Raw genomic sequence first — 24,475 nt, 5'->3', positions numbered from 1 at the left:
CCATTTATAATAAACACAGCTGATCCAGTGTTTTTATAGCTGAAACAGCTAGTACTAACTACATAGTAAAGTACTCACACAGTGTCATGAAAATGACGTTTCATGGGATGCAAAAATCTAGATTAGTGGGAACTTCACAGGTGAAAAACTTTCAGAATGAGTAAGAGTAGGATTCAAATCCTAGTCCTAATAACTATAGTTCCATTTTTCACTGATGTAGAACCCTATTTGATGCAAAATACTGGTAATATATCGGTATTCTGTGTTTAAGACAATATGGCTTATTCTTATTATTTCTCCTTTTTAACACTATTAATATTAAAATCAAATTATAATGAAAACATTTAGGTAAAACAGAATCAGATGAAATACTGATCCTTTTCATTTGACTTCTCCAACTTTCATAAACCAAATACTTTTAACAACAAAATGGAACAGACCTGTCACATTCATTACCTTCTGACCAGTTTTTTTTTTTTTTTTTTTCAGACTGCTCACACATTATTTTGTTTTAGGTGAGCTGTGTCTTTTGGTGAGAGCTTGTTTCCATATTTTGATAATTATTACGTATAAAATATATGATCATTTATGTACAACTGTTGATATCCTTGTTGAGACTAGACTGGAGAATTCAGTTGTAAACAACAAATTCAGTTTGCACAACAGTAATATTTTTGCACACATCCTACTGTTAACAATTTTATTTTTCCTAGTTAGTAATATAATAACATACCAAGAATTTGAGAAATACCTGTAGCTACATATTAATTTATATCGACAAGGTCTAAGGTTTCAAAATCTTAATTTGTGTGTCAATGGAGTCTGTAGTTTTAGTTGCTGTATAATTACTTACGTTCTTTCAAACCCATCTTTGCAGCTACTTTTACGTCAGTGGCCATGACACAGTTGTGGTAACAATGATCACCAAAATACAAAGAACAGCTAATACAAGCAGAAAGATATGTATGTTCAATAAAGTAGATAAAAAAAAAATCAGTTGTGTCATATCTCAGCATGAGTCAGGAGCATGTAGAGGAATCTGGCTCAAGTTTCAAAGAATAGTTGACCATGCAATGAATAGATATGTACTCAATAGAACAGTTCATAATGGGAGAGAACCTCCATAGTATACAGTCACTGTACAGAAACTTCTAAAGAAACAAAGATTACTGCACAACAGGTGTAAAATGAAAGTGTAGGATATAGATCGTGAGATGCTGAATGAAATGTGTTTGGCTGCCAGGAGAGCAATGTATGATGCCTTCAATGACTATCATAGCAGAATAGTGTCAAGTGATCTTTCGCAGAACCCAAAGAAATTCTGGTCATATGTAAAAACTGTTAGTGGCACCAAAGTTAGTGTCCAGTCCCTAGTGAGTGAGACACGAATTGAAATTGAAAATAGCAAAGGAAAAGCTGATATGTTTAACTCTGTTTTAAAATGTTCCTTTACAAAGTAAATCCCAGGGGAACTGCCCCAATTTAACCCTCGTACCACTGAAAAGACGAATGAAATAAGTGTTTGTGCCAGAGGTGCTGAGAAAAAGCTGAAAATCTCTAAAACTGAAGAAAAGCTCCAGGCCCTGACTGAATCCCTGTCAGATTCTATACTGAATTTGGGGATCATTTAGCACCTCTTCTAACTATAATCTATCATAGATCTCTCTAGCAAAAAACCATGCCCCGTTCTGGGAAAAACCCGCAGGTCACACCCGTATACAAGAAGGGTAGCAGAAGTGATCCACAAAACTACCATCCAATATCCTTGTTTTCGATTTGATGTAGAATGCTAGAACATATTCTGAGCTCAGACATAATGTATCATGGACAGAATGACCACCTCAATGCCAACCAGCATGGATTTCTAAAACGTTGATCACGTGAAACCCAAATCGCACTTTTCTCACATGACACAGTGAAAGCTTTGGCTCAGGGCAACTAGGTATATGCAGTGTTTTTTGATTTTCAGAAAACATTTGATTCAGTGCCCCACAACTACAATTACTGTCAAAAATATGACCATTTAGGATATCAAGTGAAATCTGTGACTGGAGTGAGGACATTTTTGGTAGGGAGAACACAGCATATTACCTAGAATGGAGAGTCATCATCAGATGTACAAGTAACTTCGAGTGTGACCCAGGGAAGTGTGTTGGGACCTTGCTCTTCATGATGTATGTTAATGACCTTGCAGACAATATTAATGATAAAATCATGCTTTATGCAGATGATGCAGTTATCTACAAACCTACAATAAAGTACTACCTGAGAGAAGCTGCATACATATTCAGTCAGACCTTGATAAGATTTTAACATGGTGCAAAGATTGGCAACTTGCTCTAAAGGTTCACAAATGTAAAATTTTGCACTACACAAAAACGAAAAAAACATAGTCTCCTACGAATATAATATCAATGAGTCACTGTTGGAATTGGCCAACTCATACAAATACCTGGGTGTATATGAAATGGAATGATCTCATAGGTTCAGTCATGGGTAAAGCAGCTGGTAGACTTTGGTTTGTTGGTAGAATACTGGAGAAGTGCAGTCAGTCTACAAAGGAGACTGCTCACAAATCACTTATGCAATCCATTCTAGAATATTGCTCAAGTGTATTGGACTTGACCAAACAGGAATAACAGTGGATATTGAACATATACAGAGAACAGCACAAATGGTCACGGGTTTGTTTGACCTGTGGGAGAGTGTCTCATAGATACTGAAGAAACTGAATTGGCAGAGTCTTGAAGACAGACAAACTATCCCCAGAAAGTCTATTAAATAAGTTTCAAGAAATGGCTTTAAATGATTACTCTAGGGATATAGTACAACCCCTATGCATCACTCACGTAGGGACCGCGAGGATAAGATTAGAATAATCCTAAATCCTAATAGAATAATCCTAACCCTAATAACTGGTACAATGTGATGTACCTTCTGCCATGCACCTCACGGTGGTTTGCACAGTATACTCTCTTAAATGTCTATCTCTCTTTTATGATAATCAAAATATAAAGAATCCAATTTTTCCTGTATCGTCCGAACAAGACGCAGCCAGAGCAAAAGCATCACGGACGTAAAGATGCGAGCTGGTGCCAGTGCCGTATACTTGCCACTTGCACGAGTTCACCAGCACCATGGGCAGTGCAGACGATGAAGATATCAACTTCGCCTCAGCCAATTTCTGGCCAAGTACAATCCGCCAATGACCGGACGACAACAGACAGAAGCCTACCCGGAAGATAGAAGAGCAGCTCTCGTCCACTTAGTTGTAGATCATCGTCCAGGACTGACTTAGACGGGGAACGTCTTTTAGTGAACTCTTAGAAGTGAACAGACAGCTGTCAAACTGCATTTGCTATGTACTAAGAAGTTCACCTATGATTATATGCACTTAGCCACTGAGGGTGTTTTTGTGTTATATTACATGCAGTGTTGCAGACTTCCTTGTTCGACAAGTCACGAAGGTAAGTAAACCTTTAACTCATTTATGTGACTTTGTTACTAATTCGTTAAAGTGTTTTAGAACCTTCTTTCTCCTATCCTGTTACCTGATCCTGGGGCATAGTTGTGTAATAGTGGCAGAGAGAAATTGTCGTAGCGGTGTACTGCACCAGAAGCCATTTCACAAACTCACAAACTCGGCCTATCATGACAACAGTAGCAACTTGGCCTCCACAGCAGTAGTGACGAGGCCTTTACAAAACTGGTTATGAGAATTTACAAAAATTTTCTTTTAAAAAATTAATACTAAACCTTCACAACAGACAGAAGCTGCATGCTGCACCAGGACTCTAGCATCAATCTGAACCTTTCACTCTTAATCAAAGACAAAATGTCCTCAGCCAAAAACGTCCTTGTGAACATTACATAGAAGCTGTTCCCACAAATGCAAAGCAGCATGGGATGTTATCAACCAAGAAAATTTCCAAATCCACACACAAGATGCAGTGCTGGATCCAGATGAAGTAAATGATTACTTCCTAACCTCAGTGAGTAACCTGAAAAACAAAGTGAAGCATAACGGCATATTTGCATTACATCACCTTGGTGCAGTGTCACACAGGAGGTATGCCTTCCACTGTCACACTTATAAAAGCTTTGTCAATATTGAACTAAAGCTGCAGGTAAAGTGTGGACTGTTATTGGTTCTTAAATTATGTAATGGAATAAATAATGTATCTTCTCTATCAACCTATTTCTTTCATTTTTAATATGTTTTTTGAATCTGGAGTTTTCCCTGAAGCATGCCAAACTGCTAAAGTGATACCAGTTTTTACAAATGGAGATAAGTATCTACCCCAAGCCTACTGGACAAATTTCTACTGCCTCAGTTTTCTCAAAATTTTTTTTACTCTCTAATGTAGAACCAGCTAAATAATTATTCTGAAATGCATAATCTCCCCTCCAGCAGACAGATGGATTGAAATGTGGTAAAAATACCACTACTGCTGTCACTGAAGGTTTTAACCAGGTGTTAACTGCATTTAAAAATTAGACTCTGGTATCAGTTATATTTTGTGATCTCAGCAAAACCTTTGACAGTGTAACATTTAACATCCTACTTGCAAAATTGGAATTTTATGGCATACGTAACCTATATTTAGCCATTATCAAATCATATCTATACATCAGTAGACAGTTTGTCTCAGTAAAAACATATACTCCTCACTGAAGAGAGTTCAGACAGACAAGTGTCCTAGATCCTCTTCTGTTCATCATTGGAATCAATGATTTACCTCACCATGTAGGAGAAAATTCAGTAATGTGTTATGCAATGGACATAGCACTGCTCTGAACACTCCACGACACCATACAATTCCATCAGGCAACACCAAAAAATTAGAACCAGCAATGATGCGGTTTTCTTCTAATGAACTCCTTTGTAATCCTGATAAAACACAGGAACTAATTATACGGTTAACTACAACTGTGGACAATAAATCAGTAAAATTTTTAATCTTTCACACTGATTCCAAATTAAATTGGGAGGAACACATTAGTTATGTTTGCAAGATAATACCATCAGTGTGTTATTTCGCATGAAAACTGACATGCAGTCACTAATGAACACCTGTAGGTGACATATTTTGGCCTATTTCAATCACAAATTTCCTGCGGCATACTGGCATGTGGGCATGCTGCTATGTCTGTGAAATTGTGGGGAAAAAGTATGAATGCAAAATAATGAGCAAACTTAGACCTCAGAAACACTGTTTCCCATCTTTATCAAGTTCAAGATATTGTCTGTTGTTAACCTACATATCTACAAAACAATGTTTCATGTCAAAAGGAACTATAATTAGTTTGACACCAGACTAAACACACGCCCTCACAATACTAGAGGCAAAATGGACTAAGATATATTGAGATTGCCACAAAGGCTATAACTCACAGAAAATAACATGTTTGAAACTTTTTAATAAACTTCAAATACCTGTTCGGTCATTGCCCTATAAGGCATTTAAACCAGTTACTCAAATATCCACTTTACAAGACAACAAAACTATTTGAAATAAACATTATTGACATTAGTTTTTAACAATATTACTAAAAAAATGTGTAATAACTTCACTATAAAAATTATTGCATTTCTTATGTCCAAACCTATGCCACTGTGAAGTGGTCAATGATAAATAAATGTATCTCGCAGCTGACTTGTAACTTCACTGTTTCAGATCTTGTCAAGAGGCAGTGAATCGGAAACGTTCTTTAGCCTTCATTCACAGCATATGAAATTTTCGTAGTTTTATTCAGCACCAATATAAAGAATGATGTTATCTCTTTGTTGGAATTGCCCAGAATTCACAAGATTATTAGTTATGCATAGATGTCATTGATAACTACACGGATCTATCCCTGTAAGTGAACATTACATCTCAAGCTGTGAAGTTTGTTTCTTCAAAATGTGTGTGTGGTATATATATTTTTTCTAAATCTGCACAAAATGATGATGATGAAAAAGAAGATGTGACTAAGTACCCTGCCTTTTAGAAGCTATATTATCTACTGCAAAAACACTACACATAAAACTTGTTAAATGTACGCCTGCTCACCTCTACAAGTTTAGCAAGATTTTCAAAGAATTCTTCATCATCAATTGTCAGCTGATGATCCTTGTACTTCACACGATAGTGCTCAACTTTACCCTGGTAGCAGACACACAATGTATAGTCTCCAGGGAAGTTGGTAGATTCGCGTACCAAAAAGAGTCCATCAGCTTTTGGTGAAAGGAGGGCTTCTGCTTCATCTCGTGATATCTTGCCATGAAACCATCTGCAAGAAAAAAATTAAATAACATTATTTAGCTTAACAGAACTCCAGACAACAAGAAACAGAAGAAAAAATGAGAGCCCAGGCTACAGTCACCTAAGGAGTGTACAGTGTCACAGCGTAATTGTTCATCATCCTTCCAGTACATGTGCGACTCGCAGCACACACGTGCACATGTACATGTGCACACACTGCCACCTCCACACACGCACACGCCCAGGCCCACACCCACCCACATACATATATACATAAAGCAATGGGGGACGGAGTGAGGCGGGAGCCATAGAGGGGGCGGGAACAGGAAAGGGGGAGAGGGGAAGGGGGTTGAGGGAGATATGAGGGCGAATTTCACACTTTATCAATTTTTGTATCTGGAGACCATGAAAATTACAAAATGGGAAAAATAAGGGGTAATATGCAAATAACAAAATAATCCTTAATGCCACTCCAGGACAGTAAATTGCAGGAAAAGAAGGGAGGAAATGCTTGACTACCGTAATTATCCCCTCCACCTCCTCTCCTACTTCTAATATCTGCACTGACAGCACATGGTGTTCTTGTTCTCTCTCTTTTTCCTATGCAATAACTTCCCCTTATTCCTGAAATGTGAACTGTGGTATCAATAGCAACGATGCCACGACGAAAATACAAGTTCTAAAATTGGCACTACGATAGACACCAACGACAGCGCACTCTAGCCGGAGCGGGAGAGATCTACAAGATCAACTCCTGATTCTGCCCTTTTGATTAAGAGCAGATGGCCGGGACACTTCGCTTCAGCTTTGCTCTACATATGATGGGTCTCAGCATCGCACCTCATTGCAAGTTACGTAACCATGCATTAACTTGTTTTTTGCACCAGTAAACCACTTTATCTTACGTGCAGTACCGAAGTATTTTTCCTGCTCCTGCTCGTACCCACACGCCGCCTTCCAGGTGGGATACAAAAGTTGGCGACGAGGTTCCCCCTTTCATTTCCTTTTATGCTCGATACTGCTTTAGCATTTTTGTAATATCCTAGTGTGACCGTGTGGCTGAATGACTGTCTTTAAGTGTTTGCACCATTCGCTATAAGAATTTCATCTGTGTAAACCACGGCTTCACCACACGAACAGGCTTCGCTGTCCGATCTTGTACGTTTTCAGGCTTAGCAAATGACGCAGCTGCTTGCTGCCATAAATGGACTGGTCGCACTACAAACTGCAGCTACCTCGGCACCTCTGACGCCACCGCCTGTACCGACGCCGTCGCCGACAGCACCGCCATTTCATGCCTTCAATCCTGACGTTGAACACTGGCCAGAATACATCGCCCAACTTGAGGCACACTTTGCAGCTTACGACATACCAGGTACAGAGCGGCTTGCCTTTTTCATTGCCAACGCGGGTGTTGTGTTATACTGTGTGCTCGTCAAGTTGTTTCCCACTACCTGTCCAGAAACTAAAACTTACGACAAAGTGATTGACGCTTTGAACTCCCACTTCCATGACAGCGTAAATGTGGTGGCTGCATGCTACAAATTCTTTCGCCTCCAGTGTGGCCCTATTCAATCGAATAAATCTTGGTTAGCGGACCTTCAGGGACTAACTACTGCTTGTGACTTTAATTGCTCGTGTGAACGCTCTTATGCGGATATAATGATTTGAGACGCTATTGCGCAGCATGTGGCGGATCACCACATCCGCGAACAAATCCTCAGATTTAAAAACCCGGCTTTGCAGGAAGTAGTGGACTTGCTAGACAGACAAGATACATTAGACATGGCTACTTCCGCGTTCAACGTGACCCCAGGTGTGTGTACTGTTAGTGTGGCACATCACGTTCCCTCCCGCCGGAACTGCTTTCGTGCCCACCCACGGGACAGTTGCCCATCCCGTCATGCACAGTAGTATTTTTGTAATAAGAAAGGACACGTGCAAGCTGTGTGTAGTAAGAGAAACTCTAATTCACCACTTTTCTCCCATTCGCGTGACTCGCATGGGCGCCATCTGAACAGCATCCGTCATGACCAGGATTCACATCAGCCTATGGACATTAATGCCATTTATTCAAAGCCTTCTGCTTCACGTGCTTTGACAGCTCGTCGTGTGAATCGAGTTTTTCCAGACACTTCCTCTCACATTCAGGATACTTTTTGTTACTTTGCACATTTGTGGACGTTCTGTTCGCATGCAGCTGGACACTGGTGCGTCAGTTTCCTTACTGAACAAATCTACGTATGACTTGCTTGGTTCGCCCCCGCTTCGTCATTCGCATTCCACACTGACTGCATTTACTGGACAGGAAAACTCTGTGCTCGGTGTGTGTAGTTTGCGAGCCACGTATGGTGCGACGACTCGTACAGTACCTTTCCATGTGCTCCGCTCTAGTGATGCTACGAACATTTTTGGCATGGATGCATTTGAACTTTTTGGCCTCGCAATTCTGGACAATGCACTTTGCATCAACGCTAGTGACCATGCAGACAGTGTTGCCGCACTATGCAATGATTTTGCTGAACTCTTTTCTGATGGCTTTGGTTGCGCCACAGGCTTCGCAGCGCATGTTGTAGTTAAAGACAATGCCATGCCTATTTTCCGGCACGCATGCCCGGTACCACAAGCACTGCGCAACGCCGTAGCTGCTGAACTTAAGCATTTACAAGACATTGGTGTCATTGAACCTGTTTCTGCTTCGCCTATAGCTTGTGTGAAAAAACCAAATGGTCGTCTCCGTATTTGTGCTGACTTTAAGTCTACAGCAAATCCCGAGACAGTGGGAGCTACGTTTCCGTTACCATGTCCTGAAGACATTTTTGATAAACTTGGTGCGGGAAAATTCTTTTCCATGACTGACGTACGGGAGGCATACTTACAGAATATGCTCGACGAACAGTCGCAGCACTATTTTACGATCAACACCCACCTTGGACTGTTCAAGTTTCGCCGCCTTCCATTCGGTTGTGCATTGGCTCCTGCTATTTTTCAGTCGTACTTGCAGCAGTTGTGTGCCACTGTCCCTGGTTGTTCCAACTATCTGGACGATATAGTCGTATCAGGCCGCACCCCTGATGAACATTTGCAGAATTTGCGTGCCTTATTTACTGTACTCTTGCAGGCTAGGACTAAAGTGTAACACAGACAAGTGCAATTTTTTTCAAACAGATTCAGTATTTAGGACATATGATTAATGGACAGGGTATCCACCCCTCGCCGTCACATCTCAGTGCGATTAAAGACTTGCCAGCACCCAGGAACTTGAAAGAACTTCAGTCTATGTTGGGCTAAATCATTTATTTTATTCGGTTTATACCAAATGCAGTGCAGATTGCAGTGCCTTTGCATCGCCTTCGGTGTGAGAACATTCCTTTTGTTTGGTCTTCGGAATGTGACACTGCTTTCAACAAGCTTAGATCTGCTTTGTTGAGTGATCACTGTTTGATTCCTCTCAATCCCTCCAAACCAGTTGTTTTGGCTGTCGATGCATCTTCTCACGGCATCGGAGCAGTTCTCTCGCGCCGCATTAATTCTGCTGATCGCCCTATCGCTTTTGCATCTAAGTTGCTCAATTCTGCCCAGCAAAACTATTCTCAAATCGAGAAAGAAGCTTTAGATATTGTCTATGGAATGACAAAGTTTCATGATTTTTTGTACAGTCGCAAGTTCTATTCGGTCACCGATCATAAGCCTTTGATGTCGCTGTTCCACACGTCAAAGCCAGTTCCGGTCCGTATTGCACAAAAGTTGCAACGTTGGCCTTTGGTTTTGTCTAACCACAATTATGAAATCTTGTTTCGGCCTACGACCCAGCATGGCAATGCTGATGCTTTGTCTCGTCTGCCTATCGGTCCTGACGAAGTGTTTGATTCTTCCGAATTGTCATGCATATTTACAAGATAAGGAAATAGCTGATGGTCTTCTGCTGGATTTTTGTCGCATTGCTTCCGCTACAGCCGCCAATGCTTCTTTGCAGATTCTTTTGCAGTATATTCGAACTCAATGGCCTCCATCTGCTACGCAGATTCGAAATCTACATGTTTGACGTTACTTTGCGCAACGTCACAACTTGTCTGTACACCACGGTGTTATCTTGTTACGAACTGACAATGATCAGGCTCGTGTGGATGTACCTCATTCGTCGCAGTTGGAAATCCTCCAATTGCTGCACTCTGGTCATTGGGGTATGGTGTGGACAAAGTAATTAGTGCGTTGTCACTGCGTTTGGTTCGGCGTTGATAAACAAATTGAGAATTTGCTTGCTAACTGTCACTCTTGCGCAGAGCACTTCTTTGAATGGCCGACTCATACTGGGCCTTGGCAGCGTGTTCATATCGATTTTGCAGGTCCTTTCTGGGACACCCGGAAGTTGATAGTTATTGATGCGTACAGCAACTTCCCTTTTGTTGTCCCTATGTCTTCTACTACATCTGCGAGAACTGATCGGGCTTTGACGTCTATTTTTTGCAACGAGAGCCTTCCTGAAGTTATTGTCTCCGACAATGGCCCCAAATTCGTGTCCTCAAGAGTTTGAAGCGTTCTGTGCTGCTAATGGCATTCGCCATCAGACCTCAGCCCCGTTCCACCCCCAGTCGAACGGCGAGGCTGAACGCTTTGTGCATACGTTTAAGTTGCAGATGAGCAAGTTGCGCACCACGCACTCTCGCGAGTGAGCGCTCTGGACGTGCCTTGCTTTATATCGCTCTCAGACGCATGGCACCCGTTCCCCAGCGGAATTGCTACATGGCCGCACCCATAGGTTGCTCCTGCAACTATAGCAACCGTCGCCACACGCTCCCGCTGCTTTGCATCGTTCTGGCTTGGCGCCACATGATTTGGTGTTGTATCGCATGTTCTCTCACAGGCAGCGATGGGACCAGGGGTGTATTCTTCGCCTGCTTGACCGTACCTTATTTCTCATTTCTGGCCCCTCCGGCACTGTCAAAAGACAATGGAACAAGATCCGTTTGTGAAGTCCTCGGTTTTCTGCCGCTGGTTGTTTTCTGGCAAAATTGGAGGCTTTGCGGCTTCTGCTGCCTCAGCCCACAGCTCCACCGACGGCGCCTCCACCGCTCACGCCTCCACGGGTGCACCTGCCGTCATCGCCGCTGCCGGTCCAGTCACCTGCACCGGACGGGCGCCTCTCGCCGCCGCCACGACCCCACCTTTGGCCGTCGCCATCACAACCAGTGGATGCTGAGGCTGCCGTCATGCCGCCGTAATTGGCCGTGGAGGTCGTTTTCCCGCCTCCTCATCTGAGCTTACCCAGTGGCGGTGTGCAGCCTGGGCAGGTTTTCCATGGGGCATTTTTCTCACCCACTCGCAAGCAATTCGTGGTCGCAGGTAGACAGCGTGCCCCGGCAGTTCCGCTGTCCGCCCCCTCAGTTCCACTGTCTGTCCCCTCAGCTGTGCCGCCCCTGGGTCCCTCCACCCGCCGTCGGAAGTCATACTCCACGGCGGTGCGTCATTTCAGGGAGGAGGGTAGTGGTATCGACAGCAACGATGCCATGGTGTAAATACAAGTTCTAAAGTTGGCACTACGACAGACACCAACGACAGCGCACTCTAGCCGGAGCGGGAGAGATCTATAAGCTCCGCTCCTCATTCTGCCCTTTTGATCAAGAACAGACAGCCGGGACACTTCACTTAAGGTTTGCTCTACATACAATGAGTCTCAGCATCGCACCTCATTGCAAGTTATGTAACCATGTATTAACTTGTTTTTTGCACCAGTAAACCACTTTTACTTACGTGCAGTACTGACATATTTTTCCTGCTCTTGCTCCTACCCATGCGCTGCCTCCCAGGTGGGATACAAGATGAACTGCTTGAAATTCCAAATGTGGGGAATGTAATATATGCATATTTTAAAATAGCGAAAACAGTTTTCCCGTAGCACTACTCAAGTCCTTTCTGTTTTGTGCACAAAAAGTCAAATAGGTCAAACAATAATACATTGGTGAGTCACCATGCAATACTGGTATATCTACATGTATTGCCTAATAGGAAATTGCTACCAGGCAACACAGTATTTGTATAAAAAAAGTAGGCAAATGGAATAAATAAAAATTCACAACAAACATTTAAAAAGACACCCTATTAGATGGGAAAAGATAACAGGAAAAACTAAAAAAGTAAAAACATCCAAGTAAACAGTAAAAAATAACAGAGCTAAATTGTGTAGCCAACTGGCACAATGTAAGGGCACCTTTGTCTATGCCTGTCAATGGCTCAATGCTTATGCTATCGATGAATGGTCTCCTTTATTCCAAATTACTTACAGAAATAAAAGAGAGAGAGAGAGAGAGAGAGAGAGAGAGAGAGAGAGAGAGAGAGAGAGAGTTACAAAAACCTATAGTAGATTAACAAGACAGAGCAACTAGGGAAACCATATGGCTTAATTAGGAACATCTCAAACAAGGAATGTATTTAAAGAAATGCAATCCTGAAGTACCGAAGCACAATGGCTAAGAAGCAATGTTTGCAACCCTCTGAATGCTCAACAATGGATTTTAGCCAGAAAAGCAGTTGGAACAAGATAAATGAAACACTGTTAGAAAATGAGTTGCAACAGAGAAATTTATAGGAAAACATACAGAATATATTAACTGTGGATGAACTCTATAGGACAGCTTCACTGAGCAAGTATTTGGGTACATGTGGAAAGAAATTCAACAGCAGTAAATCAGGAGGCAGGCAGTAAATCATAGGTATCCTGGAATAGCGATTAGTTGCTCCGCTGCCGTATTCCCAAACACCTGGGTGCAAAACTGGACTCATTCTGTCATTCAAGCACCACTATCTGTATCAAGCAGAACATTTATACTATGAATCAGACTGTGTGCATGAACTTTTCTATCCCTAGTACATCTTACACCTTTTTTTGTTCTTCATTAAATAAAGACAGATTCGTATCCACTATAAACAATAACTACCTGATACCTACAGGCATTCCAATGCCAAACATGTTTGATGATAGCAGCACAATATAAGAACAAACTAACTAAATTTAGCAGTATATTTTTGAAATTGCATACAATTAAGTGTGGGTGTTATTAAAACTGCATCTGTTGAGTAAATAAAGGATAATTCCAACAGACATAGAAGCCAGCCAATGATTTATTCTCTTGAAATTTCAGACACCTATTTTTACATCTCTTTTAGTGTTAGATTCCCGTAAATTGTATTTCTGTTCACTGGTGATCCAACTTTGGTGGCACTGTGCACATTGTTTACAATGTCAAGTCCTGAAAATGCCTCTGTCCAATGATAAACTTACTGAGCCTTCAAATGTTGATTACAGAAAAATAAACATTTCTACGCAAAAAATTCTGAGAATTACCCTTTATCTATACTGCTTTCCTCCTCTTCCTTTTTAACTTCTTTCACAAAACAGTTGTCTTCACATTAATGAGAACTTCATAACCACAGATTACAGGATATGATGTTCTTACTAGAATTTCAAATGACTGACTGCTACATTGACTAAGAGATTGTACTTGGGGCTTTGTAAAGAGGTTGCCTTGGTATTTGCACTATATCAATGCTTGCAATCAATTCTATTAAGAAATATGTTACATATTTAGCTTCTTCATATTATGGACATCTGAAATACCTTTAATGAGACTGGACTATTAGATACTGCAAGCTAGTATAGTCATGTTACAATAATAAGACAAATATTTTTCACTCACGGCATAGCATTAAGTTTGACTTCAGCTCGCTGTTTCTGTGCTGCTGTGGGGGAGGTCCTGCCATTGCTACCACTTCCAATTCCTCCCAACCAGGCTCCTCCAAGGGGCTCAGCAAATGCAGGGACAACGGCCACAGGTGCAGACCGTGGCGCATGTGTTGAATGCTGGCTCATTGCGTTCCATGCACTGGCCGGAAGCAACCACCAGCAGTCACTATCTGCAAATAAAAGAAAATAACATGTACTTTTAGAAACACCCCAGATTTTCTTTTTGACTTTAATGGATATTGGAACTCTTCTATTTTGTCAGTAACGATGCAGCATACAGAGTTAGAGAAATGCTATCATGCTGCCCTTACTGAATTCATAGGTTATTATGAATGCACTGCTAAGCAACATAATGCCTTTTGAAGCAAATGATTAACAATAGATGAGAACCCTTTCTGGCTTGTGTATGAAACGACGCTGATCTGTTCTGACTAGCACTTATCTAAACTATTTTGATTAGCTTTTTTCAAAGTTGAAGAGAGGAGAGAAGTGTACAACTGTTGTACAAATAACTGAACAAATTTAAGATAATGTGAGATTACTACCTTTAAAAAAACTGTTCATTTGGGATTCTTTTACTTCTTAACTGTACATATTGTTGTATTTGTGGCTGTCTATCTTATTTGGTACGGTAACTATGTTTGTACAGCTATCTCAGTTATGGCAATAATATGTATCCAGATTACCTAACATGACACATCCTCATAAACAGCAATAAAGAATATAGTTTCACTTATTGAAACAAGAAAACAATGAATTCATAAGTGCAACTGTAAATGCAAATAACAAAGAGTAAAAACACAATAAGAAATAAAAAGATGATCAATCTGTCCACCTGTATCTTTATTTATCACTCCACAACTAGTTTCAGAAGGCTACCTATGTCAGCGTGTGCCTATCTAACAAGATGAAACGTAGTAACTGTTTGATACTAACATTAAATCCCACTAATATAAACTATGATAAATGAAAACAGGCTACGCTGAAAACCATGCAATAGTCAAAACACTCTCATAAGGTGTAATCAAAGCCAATCTTTGATGAAATAGTAATCGCAATAACTGTAGCAAGAAAAAACTCTTTAACTGATGAGAATTGTTTAAAAACTGTTGCAGATGCTGTAATGTTTTATTAATGTTCATGTGCCCCTGAAAGTATTTAACAGCAGCTCATGAGAGCAATAACTAAGGAGTATATTTCTCTTAAAATACAACAGTTTAGACATTACAATATTAAGAAACACCATTAAATTAATGAAACTACCTCATATACATTTGTATGGGTTTACAGTCCCTAACTCCAATTTCCTGCAGTAATGAGAGCTCAAAAGAAAAGCATATGTAAGAAAAGCAGCTCAACCGTAAAGTAAAAGGTAACATAATGCACATTCAATGCAAAAGTGTGACCCCTGACGTAGAAACGTAAACAGTAAAAACAAAAAATATAAGCCTGCCAACAAGCATGATCAGGATTGCAAGAGCTTCTTGCATTAATTAACTTCATCCACCCCAGTCACAGCCTATAGTGGAAGTTGCTGCTGCTGAAACTTCAGGTTAATGAATAAATGTTACCCCAACTAACCTATTGTGGTGAACATCTGAAGTTCAATAAAAATCAATTATTAGCTAGTTGATGGAAAACACACATAATTGGCCCCTCCCCCTACAACCTGTTACAATCAGAGCACGACATTTACAACATGAAATTCATGTGTACAAAAACTTTTCCTGTACAAACAAAGACAGACAGTCACACATGCAACCAAATGTGGAACTAAGAAGTGGGAGAACTAATTTTTATTTTGCTCAAGATACCGATGTCGAATTATCATCCTCTAACTAATATCAGCATGACTGATTAAATGTTTTTATGTCTTGGGAGTACTGGAATACTGAAACAGTATTACATACCCACTACTGAAACATGCTTAATCTCCCTATCAAAGCCAAACTCTGATTTGCTGGATTATGTTTACCAATGCCCCCGTTTCTTAAACCACAAATCTAAGTTTTGGAATAGCATCTTTGGTATTGTTCTCCTCCTCCACCCTTAATCTGCACATTTCATCACTCCGACAACGTAAGTGTTCGTGTGTAGAGAAGTACTTTGTGACAGATCCAGGAAATTCTTATTTTTAAGACAGTGTGTGCTGTCAGTACCCTGATGGTGTGCTATGTATGTGCCACAGTAAACTGCGTGTTCTGTATTAATATGTTAAATGCTCTATTAGAAATATGACAGGCTTGACACTTTTTTCTTCATTTAACTATAACAGACAAAACTGCAGTAAGGAAGAAGTACACTGAAGTGCCAATGAAACTGGTATAGGCATGAATATTCAAATACAGAGATATGTAAACAGGCAGAATATGGCACTGCCATCAGCAACGCCTATATAAGATAGCAAGCGTCTGGTGCAGTTATTAGATCACTTACTGCTGCTACAATGGCAGGTTATAAATATTTAAGTGAGTTTGAACATTGTGTTATAACCAGCGCACAAGCGATGGGACATAGCATCTTCGAGGTAGCAATCAAGTGGGGATTTTCCCATATGACCATGTACCATAAATATCAGGAACCCGGTAAAACATCAAATCTCCGACACCACTGCAGCCGGAAAAAGATCCTGCAAGAATGGGACCAACAACGACGGAAGAGAATTGTGCAACATAACAGAAGTGAAACTCTTCTGCCAATTGCTGCAAATTTCAATGCTAGGCCATCAACAAGTGTCGATGTGTAAACCACTCAACGAAACATCAGCAATATGGGCTTTTGGAACTGAAGGATCACTCGTATACCCTCCTTGATGGCTGCACAACACAAAGCTTTATGCCTTGCCTGGGCCCATTAACACTGATATTGGACTGTCAATGACTGGAAAAATGGTCACACAAGTCTCACTTCAAATTGTATCAAGCAGATGGACGTGTACGATTATGGAGACAACCTTATGAATCCATGGAGCCTGCATATCAGCAAGGGACTGTTCAAGCTGGTGGAGGCTCTGTAACGGTGTAGGGCATGTGCAGCTGGAGTGATACGGGACCCCTGATACATCTAGATATGACTCTGATCACCTGCATCCATTCATGTCCATTGTGCATTCCGATGGACTTGGACAATTCCAGCAGCGCAATGTGACACACCACACATCCAGAATTGCTACAGAGTGGCTATAGGAACACTCCTCTAAGTTTGACACTTCTGCTAGCCACCAAACTCCCCAGACACGAACATTATTGAGCATATCTGGGATGTCTTGCAATGTGCTGTTCAGAAGAAATCTCCACCTCCTCATCCTCTTACAGATTTATGGACAGCCCTGCAGGATTCATGATGTCAGTTCCCTCCAGCACTACTTTAGAGATTGATCAAGTCCATGCCACATCATGTTCCGGCACTTCCAGCGCTCCCAAGGGCCCTACATAATATTAGGCAGGTGTACCACTTACTTTGGCTCTTCAGTGTATTTGTACACAATATGAAAAAGAAGATGGGAAAACCTTGTACAAACTCTGAAAATTACTGAAATCAGAAGAATAAAAAACATAATTAATCTCTAAGTTAACATTTATTAGCATGTGGATTTAACAGTTGTGTGTTTTCTTAAGGCTGATTTTGTAGATTTTTTTCCATTTGTAAATAAAACAGCAAAATGATAAAATTGATCTTCATAACATTATCCTTTCCCGTTTGATCACATGCTGTTCTATTCTATATTTTTATGATTTGTCAAAATATCTGTTCTACACAGATAATAAAAGTTAACTTCTTCCTGTTACTTGCATCCAAAGCACACACACTATGAGTGCAATACATGCAGTAAGCAAGCCCCTGATACTAAGGGCAGTTGTATTTTTATTATGCCAAAAGGCTATTTCACAATCATCACGACTCCCAATATCTCTTCAAGTGAACAATCCTTACTGTGGAAAGCTCAAGCACACAAACTGTTGTTATTCAATAGCTACAAAGATAAATGTCAATCAACCAGTGTCACAGCAAACACACAATATTTCATATTATTTTCTTATGTGTACATGAGTAGCAATGGACTTAGGTCTACATAAAATTTCTCGAATAACATGGACTGAAAAGTCCACAAAGTTTATTACAGTATCTGATAGAACAGTGATTCATACTGCTTGTTTCTGATGTGTGGGAACATACTTCCTGTAGATAATTACAACTGAGCCTTTGTCTGCCATGGTTCTCACATTAAGTCACAGTCCGAGGAACACAGAGACCTTGCCACAACACTTTACTTGGTCCTGAAAGTGTGGGCATTGCCAGTGCAAACTCTGCATTCAGATTGTGTAGCTCCTCTGTCGAAGAACTACCGAATGAAAGTGCAGTTGATAAAACACATGCTTGCTCACTATCTACTCAAAAATATTAAGTAAACATCTAATTTTACTGCTGGTGGGCATCTTAAATCCATTCGACACATGGTCAATTACAGTACATAAGTTGCCCCTTTTTGTGCAAGACTTACGTAAAGTTGTGAGAAGTGAAGGCTTTTATGAAAGCTACCATTATTTTGAAATTATGAGCAGCTGTTCTTAAGCATGCCTTGTTGTTGAACATCTTTTTACAGGAACTTTTAACATGTGCACCACATATTAGCTAAGAAGTAGGCAGGGTAAACTATCAATCTGACTTTGAATAAGCAGCATCAGCAATTATGACAGGGCAAAGGATCTCAACTTCCATCAGGTCTAGAAATGTATAATCTATGATTATCAGTTCAAGTCATTATTAGTAACACCTAGAAACCATTCTCTGATATTATTCTCAGTGCTACATCCTACATTGTACAGAATTATAAAAATGTGTCTTTTTTTCAGGCTATGTGTATCCATTTACAGGAAATTAGCCAATAATTTTATATTAAGCTATTTTATCATTCTTTTTCTGGATGTATTGCTGGTGATTTTATTACAGAACTTGAATAATCAGCAAAGGTAATTATTTCCACTTTATCAATTTAAGTTGGGAACAAGAAGCCATAATTTATCCCCAGTTGTTTATTTTCACCTTAGGGCATAAGCTTTCCACCACAGGGAGTAAGCATATACAACTCTCTGGTTCCTCTTACTTAAACATGAAGTAACTCAGTTACAACTTATACCTTCAATATCATTATATCAAACTTCATTCAAAAATATATTACGAGTTGCACATGCAAATGCATTAGAAAGGCCACAGAAAATTTTTGAAGTTAGTCAATTAATATTTTATAATTAGGTGGTTACTTGGGATATGGGGTTTTCTCTGGAAAGACCCCTATAGAATCAGAATTTTGATAACTCAGAATCGTACTTTCTCACAGATACACAGTCATTCTCAAATACATAACATGTTTCCAAGATTATATGGAAATAAATGTAAGATTTACCAGTAACAGTGCTTGAGTGGGTGGTAGTGAGTGGGTGCATGGGGTAAGGTTTTACTAGGGGATGAGTGAACAGGCAGGAACCTTGGTGTAGCGATAACAGTTTGGAAATGTAATAGTCTTGTCAGAGTACAGTATTGTGGTATTAAAGGATCAGATGTACTGGGTAACAAAAGGGATGCTTCCATTTTTTTGGAAGCATGAACTGTATTAGTCACAGAGTGAGAGGAGGATGCTGCCAGATAGATCTGTTTGTGAATACAATTTGTAACATAGTTGTGGGAGAGGAAAGTTTGGGAGATTTGGTCTAGATATAGAGATTTGGTGGTGGAACATTAATGTCTGCTGCGGTTGCCTAGGCCATAGGGAAGGTAGCACTCAACCTAGAAGGGGTGGCAATATCATAGTGTAGGTAAGCAACAAGAGTGACAATTTGGTGAATAGCTGTACAATGTAGATCCTCAACTAATGACAGTGGCTGTAGGCAGCATACTGTCAAAGCGAGGTTACAATCACTGCAAAACAACTATCTGAAGTAAGAGGTTAGTAGCATGACAGTGTACTGAAGTGAATATGAAAAAATCATTGATACCAAGAGATGCACGATATGCGAAAGTCACTAGGCAAATTCTTATGCCACAAGAGATCAAGTACATCAGTTTCTTTTTTTTATATAATGATGTACGGTTATGCTCAGTAGAGCAGACAAGACAAAATATATGTGACTCTGGACAGCAAAAATATGGCAGCAGACCCACAAACTGAACACTGGTATTAGGGACAATACTACTATTCTCCATATGCACCTATCAGTCACACTTAAGACACACTTTAATTTAACTAAAGAAGACACACTTTAACTAAAGAAATGTATCATCATCATCATCATCTAGTTTTTCTTTCTCAACAGCATCCCATGTTATTCCTCTCCTTTTGAGATCTTCATTAATCTGGTCTGCCTGTCTCTTCCTAGGCCACGCTGTCAGTCTTTTCCTGGTATCTGCATCTCCAAATACTGATGTGAAGTTCAAGTTGGGTGCATTTGCTTCACTTGACCTAGCCACTTCAGTCTCTTCTGATTCTTTACTCCAGGGTCAAGGTCATGTGCAGGTCTCTCCTTCCATATTCGTCCCTGACTCTGTCTCTCCTGGTTTTTCGTTGAGCTGATGTAAGGAACCCAGCCAACAAAGCCATACAAAATTTACGTTTTACCGATCAATAGCATAAAGCTTACAAATGATTGCAGATACAGGGTGTTCCTCAAAGAGTTGTCATGCACATTCTCTCCAGTATTTCGGAAGACACTAGTGATTTCATTTTTGCAATTTGTAGTTGGAGTCAGCCTGAATGAATACTGCTCACCGAATCTTTTATGTGATACCCAGTGTCAGTTGTCCCCATTAGAAACAAAATCATTATTAAAGTGGAATCTCACGTGTCCATTCGATAGAGTGGTCCAAAAGCAGTCTAATGTGATACTTGTTTAATTGATATGAATTAACAGGGACAGTAAAACATGAAAAAAGACCGGTTCTCCAATACTTACGGAGCAGCATTGCTGCATGGCAGTAGCAGTCAGGGTGGTACTGTCATTGCTCGTACACTGGCCATTCTTCATGTTTCACTGTCCCTGTCAATATACCTTGATAAAGAAAAGATAGCACTAGACTAACTGAGGACCGCGCTATTGAATGGGCACGTAAAATTCTCCCTTAAGAATAATTTTGTTTGTAATGTGAAAGACACCGATGCTTTCCATCAACTTGGGCGTTGCGTAAAAGACGAGATGAGTAGCATTTGTTTCAGCTGACTCCAGCTACGCACTACAAGAATAAAATTGCAAATATCCCCCAAAGCACCAGAGAAAAAATGCCTGACGGCTCTTAGGATGGACACCCTGTACAACTATAATTTGCCAGGTGGTGCCATATGGTTTACAAACTTAAGAAGTTACCAAACAAGTACAGCATAACCTTGGTTCAATTAGATGGTTTACATATAGTCCTTGACAGTGACACATAGAGATGGAAGGAAAGAAAGGAGGAAGATTAGGGTGAAACATCAACTCAAATAAAAGGTCATTAAAGCACAGGTTCTGAATGGGAAAGGAAATCACAATCATGTCTTTTTCAAAGAAACCACCCAGTATTAGCCTTAACTTGGGAAAACCAGGAAAAAACAAACCTTGGATGCAAGTTGGCATTAAAGTTCACACAGCCAAATGAGACACCATAAACCATATACGGTGTGAGCTGGACAAAACATACAAACCTCAGTTGAAGCACACCGGGAGGTAGTGCTGCAGAGGCTGGTTGAACGCTGCAGGGTTCATTAGGAGTGGTCCTATTCGAGGTGTATGTCCTTGCCTTTTTGACCTTTAAATTGACTTAGCAGACAGTTATAAAAGGGACATACAGTTTACTGTAGACTTCAAACCAAGGTGCAATTTGCCATTTTTCACATACAAAAATCAATATCAGAGATGAAAGCTTCATGTGCAACTATGCAATTACTTCAACAACTTAGGTGTGTCCACAGGAACTGATGGCTTGGAGAGGGGGAAAAAAAATCATTTCATGACAAATGCTTTTTTTTTCCTTTGTGAAACAAGTTATGTCCCATAAATTTTATTTAAATCACATCACTACAAAAACCAAATGGAAAGAGCATAATAAAGAAAGTCATTCTGTCAAAACTTAAGAGAGGCCACAGAAGAATGGATGAAGGGAGTTACGCGAAGTGTAGAGAATGATGTAGTTGGAGGAAACATACAGGGTGACAATTACTGAACTATATGAAACAAAATCGTCATAACTTGTGAACAGTTTGTGTTTGGATGTTCAAACTGCGTGGTTTGCCGTGGGGCATGATGAGAATTAGTATGCACATGCGCACTTGCCTTAGCGATGTAGCCCACCTTCATTTGGATGGGTTCTTCAATAAGCAAAATTGGCTCATTTGGGGAACAGACAATCCACATTTCGCGATCGAGAAGTCTCTTCACCCTCGACAGATGACTGTGTGGTGTGCAATGTCCAGTCAAGGAATAATAGGTGTGATATTCCTCGATGGTACGGTGACTACTGAACAATATGTGAAGGTTTTGGAAGATAATTTCATCCCCATTATGCAAAGTGACCCTGATTTCCACTAGATGCAGTTCACGCAAGATTGATCTCGACCCCATCGAAGCAGGAGAGCATTTGATGTCCTTAAAGAGGAATTTGGGGACCGCACTCCGGCTCTGGGCTACCCAGAGCCACTGGCATGGACGTCCATTGGGCGCTATATTCTCAAGATCTGAACACATGCAACCCTTTTTTGTGGGATTATATTAAAGACAAGGTGTAAAGCAATAACCCCAAGACCACTGCTGAGCTGAAAACAGCCATTCAGGGGGTCACCGATAGCACAATGTTCCGACACCTCAGCAGGCCACATAGAATTTAGCTATTTGTCTGCGCCACATCATCACCAATGATGGTAGATATATCGAACATGTCATAACCTAAATCCGAGTATCTTTTGTGATGTTTGCATGTTGAATACAGAGTATGCATGCCGTAGTTTTTAACTAAATTACGTTTCCTTTCATACAGTTCAATAATTGTCATTCTATATATAAAGCATATAGCATGACAAAATCACTGCAATTCAAACTTAAAACAAGAAGAACTGTGATAAAAGATAAGAATGGACAACTATTTATTGATAGGTACGATATCTTAGAACTCTTAGATGGAATAACGTGAAGACATGTACTATGGCGAGAAAGCGTTGGAAATTGCAGATTATCTTGAACCTTAGAAATAGCAGACAAAGATAATAAAGGACTGATAATCACACGGGAAGAATTTGATCTAGTACTTCAGCAGTTGAAAGATAAGAAAGCAATTAGGTCAGATGACATATTATTAGAACTCCTGAAGGGAATAGGAGAAAACCTGAAACAAGAATTGTACGTTATCACTGTAAGACGCTATAACAATGCTGGAATTGTGGAAGACTTTACTAAGAGTGGGACCGAAGAAAGGAAATGTCACCGATTGTTATAACTATAGATCACTAACACCGCTGTCAAATTCATCAAAAATACTCTTCAAAGTAATTAAGAACAGAGTCAGAAAGAAAACTGAAAAACATACATCTCAGGATCAGTTTCATTTCACTGAACATGCACATATGTATTAAAACTGCGAAAGAAAGAAGTCAGCAAAACATTTGTCTGTGGTGATTTATCTTATGTCTTAATGAATAGGATATACAATGCTTGGTACCAACAGAAATGTGGATGTGTAGAAGGATGCTGAAAATATGCTTAAGAGAGTAAAGGTAGAAGGACTGGGTACTCAAGGAAGCAGATGAGACGCGGGAATTGATCACTACCATAGGAAAGAAGAAAACAGAGTTCACTAACCACACAATGTTTCACATCGAATTCTCGAAGATCATATCGGAAGTAAAGGCTGTAGGGAAAAGACGAAAATGAAGACCTCTGAAGAATCATCTGGATTACGCTGAAATGAAACCTTCAGTGGAGGAGCGACGAACAGCATGTAAAAAATGATTATGTGGATCATAAAGCAGTCAACTGACCAGGCATGTATCTATCTATCTGTTTACATCCAAACTTAAACATGCTCACTAACTTTATTTGCTCGGCTTGGTACTACGAGCGAACGAAATGTACTTTCAATTTACGTTTGTTTCATTTCCCGAACCCTGGTCCAATCACTAATTCAATCTGACATTCTTCATGACCAGTAAACATCAGATTATTTACAGGATCGAACTTTTGTGTATAACAGCTTCAGATTTCTGATTACTTCTTAAATGGGTTAATGTGTTAACATTGGACGTTAAGCATGTAAGCGAGAAAAAGTTTAGAAAAGATCTGCGATGGTGTCTCAAGTGTGCGCTAGTGCTCTCAATATCAAACACTGGATGGGTACATTCTGGGTAATTAGCGCTCTAGTTTGTCACACATCTCGATGTTTATGACGCCATAACTCCCGAACCATGTGTCGTACCATTCTGCAGGTAAATTCAGTGCTATATAGTAAAAAACTACAAACCCGTCTCGAT

At 40.2% G+C, this 24,475-nt stretch overlaps 1 protein-coding gene across 2 annotated transcripts in view; it reads right to left on the bottom strand.

The window, feature by feature from the left end:
• Nucleotides 1-24,475, bottom strand: part of LOC124622661 (tyrosine-protein kinase CSK) — a 285,377-nt gene that overhangs the window by 129,291 nt on the left and 131,611 nt on the right. For both annotated transcript variants that reach the window (XM_047148456.1, XM_047148455.1), the window contains exons 2-3: nt 13,943-14,159; nt 6,057-6,276 (exon numbers count right to left, since the gene is read on the bottom strand). In XM_047148456.1, coding sequence (XP_047004412.1) covers nt 6,057-6,276; nt 13,943-14,115 — 393 coding nt within the window. In that variant the 5' untranslated portion in view covers nt 14,116-14,159. The remainder of the gene's footprint in view (nt 1-6,056; nt 6,277-13,942; nt 14,160-24,475) is intronic.

Source organism: Schistocerca americana, chromosome 7, assembly GCF_021461395.2.
Source record: "Schistocerca americana isolate TAMUIC-IGC-003095 chromosome 7, iqSchAmer2.1, whole genome shotgun sequence".
NCBI classification, from domain to species: Eukaryota; Metazoa; Arthropoda; class Insecta; order Orthoptera; family Acrididae; genus Schistocerca; species Schistocerca americana.
Note: the sequence above shows the minus strand (reverse complement) of the source record. Positions and strands in the feature narration are given on the sequence as shown.